The sequence below is a fragment of the Pogonomyrmex barbatus genome, unplaced genomic scaffold (genome assembly GCF_055798465.1).
Source record: "Pogonomyrmex barbatus isolate J1 unplaced genomic scaffold, ASM5579846v1 scaffold7, whole genome shotgun sequence".
NCBI classification, from domain to species: Eukaryota; Metazoa; Arthropoda; class Insecta; order Hymenoptera; family Formicidae; genus Pogonomyrmex; species Pogonomyrmex barbatus.
The window spans coordinates 7,242,823-7,256,956 of NW_028297171.1; the positions used below are offsets into that span (position 1 = coordinate 7,242,823).

The window sequence follows — 14,134 nt, forward strand, 5'->3', positions numbered from 1 at the left end:
CGGAGCCGAACCCTGGCTGTGCACCACGGAGAGAGTACAACCGCCGCCTCGTTCTCCTCCGTCACCTCCCTGCACCACGGGATGGATGGATAGATGGATGGATGGATGGAGTTGGGCCGTGGGGGGGGGGGGGGGTAGGGGGGGATAGGGTGGGAGCGGGAGTGCAAATATCGTATTTATTGTATGACGGGTCCGCGTATCCCGAGCTAACGCCTCCTGCCGGCCCACTTCCTCCTCCTTCTCCTCCTCCTTTTCCTCTTTCCAGTGCATCGAGAGAACGAGCGCGTCCCTTTTTCCGACTTGCTCTCTCGCCTCGCGTCACCCTCTGCCTCCTCCCTCACGATGCTCCCCTGTATGTGTATACGTGTGCGCGTTTCGCACCTTTCGAGAATGCTTCCTTCGCTCTTTATAACACTCGGGACACACTCGGACCACCCTTCGGCCAGGCCCTTTACCGAGGGTGGCTCACTAAGGGAATGAGAAGGTGAACGGGCACTATCGTCGTCGACGCTGGTGACTCTTTGTAGTATAATCGTTTGACGACGAGGATCGAGTTATCATTGGCACTCTCCTCCACCACTCTCCCTCTCACCCTTCTTCTTCTCCTCTTCCTCCCTCTCGTGCCTTGCTCGCCGGAGGTAATTATGAATACTGTTCAAAGCGAGGCAATAAGGACGCGCTGATTGAACGTTTAATAGGAGGTTTAATATCGCGCGCCCGGCGCCGCGTTCGCGCTGCTTGGCATAACAACAAGTGGATTTATAACGAAGCGACTACTACTTCGCTCGCGCAGGCGGAGACGCGAATATTCGTTGTTGGTGGTCGCACGGCGGCGACGCATTGCTGCACCGAGCTTTGCCGCGCGGACTAACTGTAATTCGCTTTTATCGAATGACGAGAGGGCGAGCCGCCCCTTTCACGCGCCGCACGTAATTATCGGACAAATGTATCGGTATCTTGGACCCGGAGCGACCGGTATCGCTATGTGACCTGAAAAGGGTTGATGAAAGGATTAAACGTACACGCGGGATATTATCTCTTTTTTTTTTCTTTTTTTTTTGATATTTCAATTTTTCGAATAAGATCGATAATTTCTAGGATATTTTCTAAAGTTGAAGTATCGGCATAAATAATTGGAATATGAAAAAAAAAAATAGAATGACGCGATAATGATATTAAAATAATTACGAAACAGTACTAGCGCGCGCGCGTGCAATGCTTGTCGACTGAGCGTCGTGTTGAAGAAACGACTCTCATTGGCAAGACACGGCGCTTTTAGTAAAACGCCAACGCCCCATACATGCGCGCGAAATCCGGGGGTAAGCGAAGGGGACGGTGGTAAGAGCGGGTACTGTTGTGGATGTCAGAAGCAAATGTGCTTTCGGCGCGGAAGGAGCTTAAGGAGCCCGTAAATTTCTACACCGTGGAAAAACGACATGCACGAGCTTGTTGAAATCCTCTCGCCGAGCAGAAGGTCCTCCCTACCATTCCTACCCTCTTTCGAACTCAGTTTCTCTCCTTCCTTTTTTCCCCGCCTGTTTCCCCCTTTTATTTCTCTTTCTGCCGCCGCATGTCCCCCCCTCCCCCTCCTCTCCCCCTCTCGCCACTCTCTCGCGGCGCGAGGCTATTGGCCACTTTCGAATTTAATTTTCGCACACAGCGGCGATGCCGAAAAACATTTACGAGCTATAAAGGATCGCCGATGGGAAGTGCAAACTATGGTCTGAAAAAAAAAAAAAAAAAAAAAAGAAAAGGGAGATAGAGGGAAAGTTCGTCGGAAACGGGAGGAGATACGTATGCGTCTGACCGCAAGACTGACGAGCGAGAGACGGCGAACGATCTTTGAGAGACGTAAAATGTCGTGATGCGACGATAGACATCGAATGCCGGCGGCGAGACGTCGGGACGTGTCGCGACGCCAACGTCTCGAAATTCTGTAATCGAACGCCTGCCACCGGTAACGATATCTGAGCCCTGGAACAGTGGTACTAGTCTTGTGTTTCTTATTTTCAGAGATAAAAGCACTTAAAAGTACTTAATAGAAAATTCAATTGTTTCGTTGCATGTTTTCTTTTCATGGGGAATATTTTGAATAAAACTTTGGCGACAAGCATCGCGTATTTTGTATCATTACAGCATCTTTTATTTTATACGTGATTATTATTTTATATATGATTTTTTTAAAAATATATATTAATAATATAAATAAAGAAGCTTAATAAAAAAATTTTTTTAAAGTTTGAGATATGATACCTAATCTTTCTGTTGTTTGCACGTCTGTTTGCACGTCTGATTTTAAGTAACTTGTACTTTTATCCCGTGAATGGTAATTGTTAAAAGACCGTAATCGATTTAAGAGCTGTATTCGACAGAAATTAACGCAAGATTTGCACCGACGGGAAATAAATTTGATTGCGTCAGTTGTACGTATCGTGAGTATAAAATTTCCGCGTGTTGATAAATTTTGCCATTTCGGCGCGCATGCCGCGATTAATGAATCATAATTGGTGGCAACGAGGAATCGCACGAGGATGGAAGAGGAATTGGAGGAAATAAAAGGCGCAAACCTGCGCGAAGGATAGAAAGAGAAGGAGAGCGCGGAAGAAGTGAGAAAAGGTGGCAGAATAAAAGGGTGGAGGCCGCAATGAGCTGAGCTTTTCCACGCTTCCCCTAATTACATTTTCATACGAACCGTTTCCCCTTTATTTTCTTCTCCGCCCTACAACCATTTTTCCCGGAGCTAAATCCCCCACCATCCCAATTCTCCGTCAACGACTGCTACCCCTTTCTTCCGTTTCTTCACCCTCGTCTCTACCTTCGTCTCTTTTCCTTCCACTCCCGGGTGACTCTTTCACCCTCTTGCGCCTCTTTGCGCTGGAAAAACGCTTTAATACGTTTTCGCCGCTCGTCGCCGTGCGAAGAGAGAAAAAAAGACAAGAAGGAAAACAAGAGAAATATCACCTCCAGGTCGCAGTCTCGAAACGCATCAATTTTCGCGATGCGCGTACACGATCTGCATTAAGGGTACATTAAGGGGTGCATTCAGCGAGGCGTCGGTTTCCAAACCGGACTGTCTCTTCTGTGAAACGGATTCCGAGTTCGTAAAGTTCGAAACCGAGATTACTATTACGCCAGAAGACATGTATCTGCCCGAGTTCGATGTTAGTTTTAAGCCAGCCTCGAAGTTTCGGGTTTCTCGTCATTTATCGACCCTCGTCATTATATCGATAGTCGCGTGTGCGTTTTTTTTCTTCCCCCGAATCTCTGGTTCGCATCAACGCATCAACGTGATCCCGACGATTTTTTTCACACGTCAACGATTGATCTCTATATCCTTCGGCTTGAACATTTTCAGAAAGTTTCCGTGATCTCTTAGCGCATAAAGAGAGAAACGTATTATTTTTTATTATCCTCTTTCACCACGACGGACACTTCTGACCTACCGTTACTCTCGACGACGGATGATTTTTGCCGTCGACGAACGTGCCCCCATCCCCCGTCGTACGTCGCCTCTCGTTTCTTCGTGCACATCCTGCGCGCGCGACATAATCGCTTTAATACATCTCTACTGCGTCCTCGCGTCGAAACATAAAAGCGGTCATCTCCGTAAAAGTTATGGGACAATGCTTGCTAGCGCCTCGTCGCCTTGAACCGAGTACGCAACATACTCCACCTCGTACATCGTATCGTCGAGTCACGTTTTAATATAAGAAGTCGCATAACGACTAATTCTTCTTGCTCTGAAATTCATAATTGTTTAAATATTCATACGATGTAATCTCTTTTTTTGACATTCTGAATCGAAATTCTTCTACTTTCGATTTTATTTAGAATTTTTACATCTGGCTTGATACTTTAATGAGTTAGATCATTCTCTTTTGATATTACTTAACCTACAATTTATACAACTTACAAAAAAAAAATTTATTGGAGATAGCCAAAAACTTCTCTTTTAAACTTTTAAGAGTAAAAAATTGTTTACTTTTTTCAGACAAAGTTTTTCAGACAAGGAGCTCGATTCGTTTAAACTGAACCTCTATTACAATCTCTACTCTAAAACCTAGAAATCTTAAAATTAAGGTTAAAGATAAAATTTAAATTTTGAAAAAAATTGGTTTTTTCGAATTACATCATCAACGAATGCGTTCACGTGGTTTCTGTATTGTACTTTGCAGCTGCTTCAGCTGTTAAACGCCACGGAAGAGAATTTTACAGAGTGAAGTACAGTATGAAGTAATTAAATTTGCATGAGAATTTTACGAGAGTTTATCCCTCGGAGCGGGAGAATTAAGTGTCGATGTGCAAATGATATTCCTGCGTATATTTGCAATCGGCGGACGCGACGGATTTCGTATGCGGCGCAATAGCCGGAGTGCTCGTATGGTCGGATAATTCCATTCCCGTCTGAGAGTGGACACGCTGCTTTTCCCATCGTAGCCACTCGCTTAACTTTGCGAAAGTCAGCAGCGTAGCGGGAGACGAGACTAGGAAGAGGAAGAGGCAGAAGAAGAAGAAGCAGAAGGCAGCGGGACGAGGGGACGCGGAAAGCCTTCGATTCTTCTTTCGCTCTCGTGCGTTTGTTTACAGAGGACCTCGATAGAAGGTGGCTGGCGCGGAACGATGGTACAGGACCTCGGCAGTGGGAAGGGAGAAGGAATCCGTAGCGGAGGGACCGTAACAGAAAAGTACCTAGGGTAGACGCGCGAAGGGCGAAGTGAGGAAAGAACGAGCCGAGGTGGTGGAGAAGGATGAGGGAGCAAAAAAAAAAGGATTCGAGAATTCTCGAGGCGAAGAGTCGAGTGGTTGGGTGGTCGAATAATAGAGCTGCCCTTAATACCGTCATCCCCGCGCTATCCCCGGGTTAAACGAGGGAAGAGGTTGGCGGAGGAAGCAACGTCGAGAGAGAGAGAGAGAGAGAGAGAGAGAGAGAGGGGGGGAAGGAGGAGAGAGAACGAGAAAGAGACAGGGGTGTGGGTGGCGGCGGTACGGAAGCGAAGGACGAGGCCGATGAGGAGGGGGTGGTAGGACTCGGGGGTCAGGATGGTCGCTCGTGGTTCGTGTGCCGCCGCCGCCACCGCCACCGCCGCCGACGTCGCCGTCGGGTGGGAAACAGGAGAACGGAATAGAAGGGATGATAACATTTGTATCATATTTAACGCTAGAACGAGCGGGTTAAGGGATGGAAGACAGCCTTCACCCCCTGGCCACCTTCTTCCTCGTCGTCTCCTTCGGTCTTCTCTCCCGCTCTCTTTGGTCACCCTTCGCCCCTCGATCTCCCTCATAACTGCGCTCCTCCGTTGCCACCCTAGAACACCACCTCGCACCCCCTTGCTCTCGCCACTGCGAGTAATATACCACTGAAATCAATACCACCACACTGCCTTCTCTATTTACCCAGGCTCATCATCCGTACACAAATTTATTGCGTGTCCCCAGCAGCTCGAAACATCCCTCTCCAGCTGCCAAGGATATCTGGCGTAGTCAGATCGAGATTTTGTAGTAGCCCAGTTAATATCACGCGGTTCATTTAATGCGTTTGTTCGCGGAAATCCACTCGGCTATCTTCATCAAAAAGTATTTTCCGATTATTTCGTCCGGTTATATCTCACTCCAGTATCTCTTAAAAATATTGATCTTTAAAGAATCAAGCGAAATGAATCTCGTTCTTTAGCAAAAAATTTCTCTTGGGCATCAATGGAAAGCAGAGCAACAAATAATTATAAAAAAATGGGAAACCTTTTAATACAGTATTTGACCACTTAATCTGATTAGCTTGCTGATCTAAGAGATTTATTTTTTTTTTTTTTCTAATCTAAACGCGCGGTGATGCCCGGTGTAAAAGATATTCAGACATATATATACATATATATATGAGAGAGAGAGATTTAATGATACACTTTGAAAAATACTCGTAGCCATTTTACGTTACTCTTAATTATTCTGAGGTCTTATTAATCCGCGATTTCAATTTTTCTTAAAGCGAGCGGACAATTTTCGTCGGCGTGCCGGCGGTCGAATATAATTTATGCATGCGCTGGGACGTCGGATAAGATCACGTTAGGCGACGTGCGGTAGTTAGCGGGAGAATTTTTTAAATACCCGCTGGCTGAATTACTTAAAACGTCGCGACGCGCACAGGTGGTTTCGTGCGCGTCTGTATGCGAGCCGTGTGCATACGCACAATCTCCCCCGTCGTCGTGCACGTGTGTGCACGTACGGCGGTATGAGACGCACGGTGCATCGATGGGGCGTTACACGCGTTGCGATAATATTACGTCATTAGGCGGGCAATGCTACTATCGCGTGCCCTGCTTTGAGCTCGTTACGCGTCGCGTTTCTGAGGAGAAACGGCGCGGCGAGGTGAGGTGAGGTGAGGCGGGGCGAGGCGCGGCTATCCCGTCGCTCTTGTACCAAGTGAAAGATAACCGATAAGTAGCGCTACGAGATAAATGCCACGTAAATTAGTCGTGCGCGATATACGCGTATGGGCTGTACGTGCCACACGGACCGCATGGTCGGCAAAATTGCGGGGACGGTAACGGGCTTGTTGTAGATATAACCCGGTATAAGATAAACGCCGTGCGCGATACCCGCAAATTGTTTCGCGAGTAATCAAACGTATAGGTAATTGCGATAACTTTCCCCGTAATTACTCGCACGCTGCTGTGTCAAATTGAATCCGGAGCGGAGACCGCGAGCGGGCGCGAGAGGATGAAACTCGTGAGGAATAAGAGGGGCGCGATTTTATATATTTCCACATTTTTATTTTGTCATCTATTTGATTAATCGTAAATCGTCTTGACTGCGGAGCGGATTATACATTCATCGGCTTACGTCGGTACACGACGGTTACGTTGCAGCTTACTGGTTGCCTCTGTAGACATTCGCGCCGTTAATTTATTGCCAGAGCACAATCGGAGCGTCGCGCGAGCGAGCGAGGCATCAAGATTAATAATGCATCTTTGAGGGTGCGTCCGCCAGTAGGACGCGCGGGAATATGGGTCGAGTTGCTCGTCTACTTGGACGGAGGTGCACATCAAAAGCTCGTTGATGTATTCGGCTCGGTAGACTGCCGGCAGCCGGGCTGCTCACGTGGAGAGCGGCTCGTTATCATCATCTCACGTCGTTCTTTCGGACTTTTCAGGAGAGCGACGCTGAGAAGAGCGATCAGGACCTGGTCGTCGACGTGGCGAACGAGGTAAGAGACTGTCATTAAGCAGAAAAAGAGTGCACTGCTTGTCTATTAGTTTTTTTTCTTTTTTTTTTTTTTATACAGAATGTGTCTATTTATATAATTTACTACTTATCCACACGTAATTATCTTTCATAATTAACCGCTGTGCATGCGAGTTAAATTCAAATTTAAACTTCACGTTTCTTGTTTGTTTTTTTTTTGTGCGTATTTGAAATTAACGTTGCCGTGAAAGGGAACGTCGCGGAATAATTTCGAGCCAAGTTTTTTTATCTTTGGAAATCTCTATTTTGAGAAATTTTGAGAGAGAAGCTAAGAAACAAGTTGGAAAGAAAAAAAAACACGCGGATAAAGATATTTATTGCTGAGTCCTGAGAGACTCGCGCTACTCTCGCATGCTGCTGCTACTTGAGTTCGATATTGCGTGTGCTCACTTAACGAAAATCCTGATATTTGCGTGTCGCGAAAGGAGGCGTCGTCGCCGCACGCGAACGGGGAGCACTCGGATCCACGTGAAAACGGCACCCTGGAGAAGCTGGGCGCACCGGGCCACGTTGGCGGACCGGTATCCGGGGCGGGCTCGGCATCCGTAAAGGACAGGCCGCCGTCGCGCAGCGGCAGCTCCTCCGCCCGTAGTACACCGTCTCTGAAAAGTAAAGATGTAAGATCTCGCGGAGAGTAAGCTTATTCGGCGCTGCGACCCGGCCCAGTCGCGACACTCTGTGTCGCTCATAAATGTCGAAAACCACCCTTCCGCGGAGCGAACGTAAAAGTCGATCTCTTCTTCTTGCGTGGTACCCGTCAGAGTACCACGCAAGAAGAAGAGATCGACTTTGGAGTCGTCAGACGACGTTCCTTTCTTTCTCTTTTCTTTCCTCTGTCTTTTTTTTTTTTTTTTTTTTTTTTTTCTTCAAAATTCTCGCGTCGTTTGTTTGTAACCGAGAAGCGAGTAGCGCATATTACAAAATGAAAATTGTCGAAAGATCTTTCAGTCAAGGGCGTCGCTTCGGCTCTTTGCGCGTCTGGCGACTCCTGAGGATATCATCTCCGTGGCACATGATAACAACACGGAGCGCATATCTTTTCCTTTCTTTTTTTTTCTTTTTTTTTCTTTTTCTTTTTTTTTTTACTCATTCGCTCGATCGTCTCGAGGCAGCGGCTCTCTGCCGCCGTGATTTTCCGCGGAAATGTGATAACGAAGGGAAAGAAAGTATCGCGTATCGACCGGCTGACACGGTCAGCGAATTCGCAATCGGCACGGTCGAGAAGGCTTAGTACGATTGCGACACAGTGAGCGTCTGCAAAAGTGGGTGCAAACACCAGGTGCGTTCGCCAGGTCGACAAGCCGGGTACACCTGTGGCGGCGGCGAGGGGCTCGCGCAGTTGTACGCCAACTATGGGCGGCATCCCTGGGTCCTTGGCGCGGGTCTATCATCCGCCATCGTCGCAGCAAACGCCACCGCAGGGTTATCAGGGCTTGCCATCCCGCGGCAATGAGCCGCCGCAGTCGCCCTCGCCATACAGCAACTTGCCATACGCGCGGCCCTCCATGGTGATTCACGACCCCGTAACACCTTAGTCCTTACATTACCACGCTTTCATTGATTAATTGAATTAAAATTTCATGTGCGGACGAAAGAAAAAAAAAAAAAGAAATACGTTCGAATTGTTTCTGAATGCAACCGCTTACACGTGATTTCTTTCAATCCTACGAGGACTTCTACTTTCTGGAGAACGATATATTACTTTTTCCGTCTGATCAAATCCGATGAAATTTAAATTTTATAGAAACGCATGTCGAATAATTAAAAAGAGTAGGGGTGGGGGGGTTCTCTTGGGGCGCGATCAATCTCGCGTATCAGACTCGTGCAAAAATCATTCAAATCGGACGGTTTCCTAAGGCCATTTAGTTTGCATTTTTGTGCTAAACGGACGTGCCTTTATTTATTTTTTTTCATCCCTCCGCGTCACGGTACTAAGTAACTCGTCTCTTTCGCAGATCGGTTTCGACGGTCACATGAGGATACCCGCGAGTAACGGACTGAACAACATCGCAGGTGGCAAACCGTATGTAATCTTACAGTTGGTTTTAAGTTACTAGGTTACTCTTAAGTCTGCCTCTGTATCGCGATAAGAGTGCGTTGATCATTTGCATTTCGTTGCGCGCAGGGCGTACTCCTATCATATGAACGGCGAGGGCCAACTGCAGCCCGTACCATTCCCCACGGATGCTCTGGTAGGACCTGGCATCCCCCGTCACGCACGTCAGATTAACACTCTGACCCACGGCGAGGTGGTCTGCGCCGTTACGATCTCGAATCCGACCAAGTACGTCTACACCGGCGGCAAAGGTTGCGTCAAGGTCTGGGATATCGGCCAAAGTGTCGGCAGCGCCAGCGTGAAACCAGTTTCGCAGCTGGACTGTTTGCAACGTGACAATTACATTAGGTGAGAGTCGTCCTGAGCGAGTCGTAGATCCCGTTGATCTTTGGACATCCCCGAGGGATCGCGACTTATAAAAATATACCTCGGCGAGTAAAGTCCTTTTCCGATCGGAATAATTTAATTTTCGTTCTGGACCACTACATTTCGAGTTTGTTAAAAATGACGTAGTTAGACAAAGGCAGTTTTTGAATTTTAAACAATTTTAAACAATGAATCTCGTTTCTTTTTCTTTAAACAAAATTATTAGAAGTTAGATGTCAATCAAACTTTGTATTTAGCAGACTTAAGTTTTTTAAAGCTAAAAGAGGAAAATTTATAGTGATTGAAATTAATGATTTTGATCTTTCAGGTCCGTGAAGCTTCTGCCCGACGGGAGGACCCTGATCGTCGGCGGAGAGGCCAGCCAACTGAGTATCTGGGACCTGGCGAGTCCCACGCCTAGAATCAAGGCGGAGTTGACTTCGTCGGCGCCCGCGTGCTACGCCCTGGCGATCTCGCCCGACTCAAAGGTCTGCTTCAGCTGCTGCAGCGACGGCAATATCGCCGTGTGGGACCTGCAGAATCAGACGTTGGTCAGGCAGTTCCAGGGCCACACTGACGGCGCGTCCTGCATCGACATCTCCGCCGACGGGTCGAAACTGTGGACCGGCGGCCTCGACAACACCGTGCGCTCCTGGGATCTTCGCGAGGGCCGGCAATTGCAGCAGCACGACTTCACCTCGCAGATATTCTCCCTCGGTTACTGCCCCACCGGCGAGTGGCTGGCCGTCGGGATGGAGAACTCGAACGTGGAGGTGCTCCACGCGACCAAGTCCGACAAGTACCAGCTGCATCTGCACGACTCCTGCGTGCTCTCCCTGCGTTTTGCCTCCTGCGGCAAGTGGTTCGTCTCGACCGGCAAGGACAATCTGCTGAACGCGTGGCGTACGCCGTACGGTGCTTCAATATTTCAGGCAAGTATTCGAATGAGAGGACTTGAATAACTTATACCTTCTGCGAGAGATTCAATTCTCGTCTCGCCCTCGACGAAAGCGAATTGCGTTGTAGAATTTTACCACAACATGCGAAATGTATAGAACGTAATATTTATTTTCTTTTGGGCCTAATTACTTCTTTCTCTCTTCTTTTGGATTTTTTAAAACTTTGTTAAGTGAGCTTGATTTGATTGCGGACGTTTTCAAGAAAAATTTCCCATTCTTTAAAAATGGCAAATTAATTTATAAATTGAATTAACTAAATTTTTCTTTGCCAATATTTTTGTTGAACTTTGCAGTCTAAGGAGTCGTCGTCGGTGCTGAGCTGCGACATTTCCGCGGACGACAAGTACATTGTGACCGGATCCGGCGACAAGAAGGCCACTGTATACGAAGTGATTTACTAAGCCTATTCCTATTATAATAAACAAAGAAAGAGACTTGCCTTTCCTGCATTAATGACGTTAAAATCGTGGACTTCGTTAATGTGTGTTCTCCCCTTTCGCGAGGAAGGAAAGAAGGCGCGCGACGAGCTCCCGCAAACTGGGGAAAAACTCTCGGCAGCCTTAGAGTCTTAGATCGTGCGACTGATAAATGTGTACATATTACGCATACGCGAATCTATATTGTAACGGAATTACAAATAGAGATATGAAAAATTGAATGTGTGTGTGTGTGTGTGTGTGTGTGTGTGTGTGTGTGTGTGTGTGTTGTGTGTGGCGCGCGCGTGTGTTTATGAATGAGCGGGATCAGCGATGTATATTAATTTCGCACGTGCGTGTCCCCCTATTCCGCCGAACGCGTGCGTACCTACGTGCGTTTCCGCGTGTGCGGAAGGAACTTCTGTTTGTCCGCGCGAAATACAACGAGCGTTGACGGTGGAACGGACATTCCATCCGACCGGGGATGGATTCGCGTACGCACTAAAGTAAACGAAAGGAGCCTTCGCAAACGGTGATGATAGAGTATACAGGGTGATTCTTGATTCTGTGCCGATATCCCGAGGGACGAGTTTTTAAAGTTCGAGGAGGAAATCTCATGCGGGCGTAACAAATCGTTAGGTTTTTATCTCCCGAGGTGTAATAAATTTTAGGAGAATATTCGGAAAGACGAGCGGCCTGTTCCTCTCCGTTGTAATACACGTTCTAATGTGACTCGATGTTTACTATGTATTATCATTTGTGCGTTGTATGTATTATCATTTTATGCATGTTGCGATTTTAAAAGATACCGCAGCGTGTGCGTCGCAGCGGAAGACAGACGCTTCGACCGCTTTTTTCAATTCGTATCATCTTTTTCCTGTATTGGGCTCTAGACTATTCACCCCCTCGAGTATCGACATTTAATTAAGATTTATCTTATATATGATTTTGTAATTAATTACGTAAATGTAAGATTATAACGCGCCTAAAGTGAACGGCCGATAAAAAGCGATAAGGCGTCAAGATTAGCCTGGCCTACTCACGAGAAATCGCATTACGCTTTTTAGTAAATGGATATGCGATCGTTCGGGACATCATTTTGAACTTTTGTCATTTTTACATCTTCAAACAAATCATTATTTTCCCATTACTCTTCTGAACAACGTAAAAGAAATCTAAGAGAAGCATGTAAAAAGTGTAGGATGTCTTCTATACCGTCTTTACGACGTGTCTTTTAGAGTTTGATTGCCGCAGATTTTCATCATTGAAAAATATCATTATTGATGTAATTTCGTTATGAATAATCAGTGTCGCGCAGATTGTTAGATTTTTCCAATCGGTTTAACGATTATCTCTACTAATTTTCAAAAAGAAAAGAAAATGGCACTGTATCAAGTAATAATTTGTCGTGCACGTCGAGCGAGACGACGGTACATCGGGCTTCGAGCCGTCTCCTGATCCTGTCGGTGTCAATGTCACGGCTGTCGCTGGTTTGAGGACAGCCCGTGGCGTAAACTAGTTTATGAACGAATACCTTTTTGCATCGTAAAAATATAGTGCGATACCTAATGTGTAATAATCGAATTTCTACGTGATATAGCGCGTATGCGTGGCGACGAATGGCAAATACGAATCCCTGTACAGAACTCCTTGTACATATTCGACGATTGTGATTAACGATTATAAACGAGATGCACGGTGTACGTCGCTGTAACGGCGTACTTCGGACTCTTTAAATATACCTATGTAAAGTACAATCCTCCGCCCCCTCCCCGCCCCCCCCGTGCACAATCGAAACAGAACTATTTCTCTACTTTAATTAGGAGACACTCGATACGCGGAGATCAATAGAAGCGGATGCGACCTCTCTCGCGACGTTTAGCATTAGTTAAAATACCAGCTAATTAAATCTTTTAATATCGACGTTGCGTAGAATTGAGAGATGTCTTTGCGTTAACCAGAAATAAAACCCGATGACAATTCGAGACGTTTTATCCGATTGTAAAATATAATAAATAAAAAGGAAAACCGATTTCGTAATATTCTGCCTTCGATTGATCTTCGCCCGAAAAAATTAGCCGAATGAGATTCTCGACAGGCAGACGAGCGCGAACTGCAATGTATTATCGAAGTGAAATAAATTCGTGAAATTACACGTTCTTGGCATATATTGAAACTGCTGCTAAAGTGAAATTTGAAGGGAGACAGATGGTTACTTTATTTGAGCTTTGTTGGCGACTAAAATTTTCGCGGTTCTCGTCTTGCTGGCGAATACATGACGAATTGAAAGGTTTTGATTAATGCATTATATGTAGGGAAAGATATGTCATGTAACTAATTGGATGACGTATCCGCAAATTTCTTGAAATAAATAAGGATCTATTCCATTTTCTCCGTCGCATTTTTAGCAATAATAATATGTGACACTTTTTATAGTATGATTTTCTTTATTGTCTCGCGTCAAGTTGAGTTTTTCTAGTTTCTCTTTCTCTCTCTCTCTCTCTTTTTTTCAGTGTATGACAAGTGAAAATGAGTTTTATGCGCCTTCTTAGGGCTTGGAACGTTAGAATTTGCATGATGAATCAGTCACTTTGCACAATAGCATAACGTGTACAATGCAAGCAGCAATTATATCCGAGTTGAGGGTCATCGCGAATGAAATATTATTCATCGGCAGACGTAAATAATCACCGCGTTTCTTTGTTTGACAAAACAAACGTTACAGCACACGTCACGAAATGGCAAATGATAGTTGATGTAAAAAAATGAGATAAAGAGAGAAAGTATGTACTAACACTACTGTTAATACTGCGGCGAGACAATTTATTATTAATATACATAAAACTATCTTGATGGAAGGAGGAGAATCGAGAGAAGGAGAAAGTAAGTACAAGATATCAAATTTGCTTTCGATAATTTTCGATGTATTTACATTTTACGTGTAATCCGTGTGTACAAGATCGTTAAAAACATTAAATGTTTATACTCGCGTTATGATAATCTATTCATGTATTTACATGTTCTTCCGTGTGTACAAGATCGTTAAAAACATTAAATGTTTACAGGCTTGCTTTTTCCTCTTTTTACCTTTCTTTCTTCTC

At 45.7% G+C, this 14,134-nt stretch overlaps 2 protein-coding genes across 11 annotated transcripts in view; one reads left to right on the plus strand and one right to left on the minus strand.

The window, feature by feature from the left end:
- The window catches only part of gro (TLE family member transcriptional corepressor groucho), a 60,133-nt gene extending 46,945 nt beyond the window's left edge, over positions 1-13,188 (plus strand). For 4 of the 8 annotated variants that reach the window (XM_089083578.1, XM_089083580.1, XM_089083581.1 and 1 more), the window contains 7 exons: positions 7,145-7,198; positions 7,662-7,853; positions 8,529-8,744; positions 9,192-9,259; positions 9,362-9,640; positions 9,987-10,590; positions 10,911-13,188. In XM_089083578.1, coding sequence (XP_088939704.1) covers positions 7,145-7,198; positions 7,662-7,853; positions 8,529-8,744; positions 9,192-9,259; positions 9,362-9,640; positions 9,987-10,590; positions 10,911-11,018 — 1,521 coding nt within the window. In that variant the 3' untranslated portion in view covers positions 11,019-13,188. The remainder of the gene's footprint in view (positions 1-7,144; positions 7,199-7,661; positions 7,854-8,528; positions 8,745-9,191; positions 9,260-9,361; positions 9,641-9,986; positions 10,591-10,910) is intronic. The other 4 variants (XM_089083579.1, XM_089083583.1, XM_089083582.1 and 1 more) reach the window with 4 other exon arrangements.
- Positions 13,189-13,935: 747 nt separating this feature from the next.
- The window catches only part of IntS3 (integrator complex subunit 3), a 12,096-nt gene continuing 11,897 nt past the window's right edge, over positions 13,936-14,134 (minus strand). For all 3 annotated transcript variants that reach the window (XM_011640132.3, XM_011640133.3, XM_011640135.3), the window contains one exon: positions 13,936-14,134. This exon is cut by the window's right edge and continues 2,808 nt beyond it. The gene's annotated coding sequence lies outside the window, so the exon portion shown is untranslated.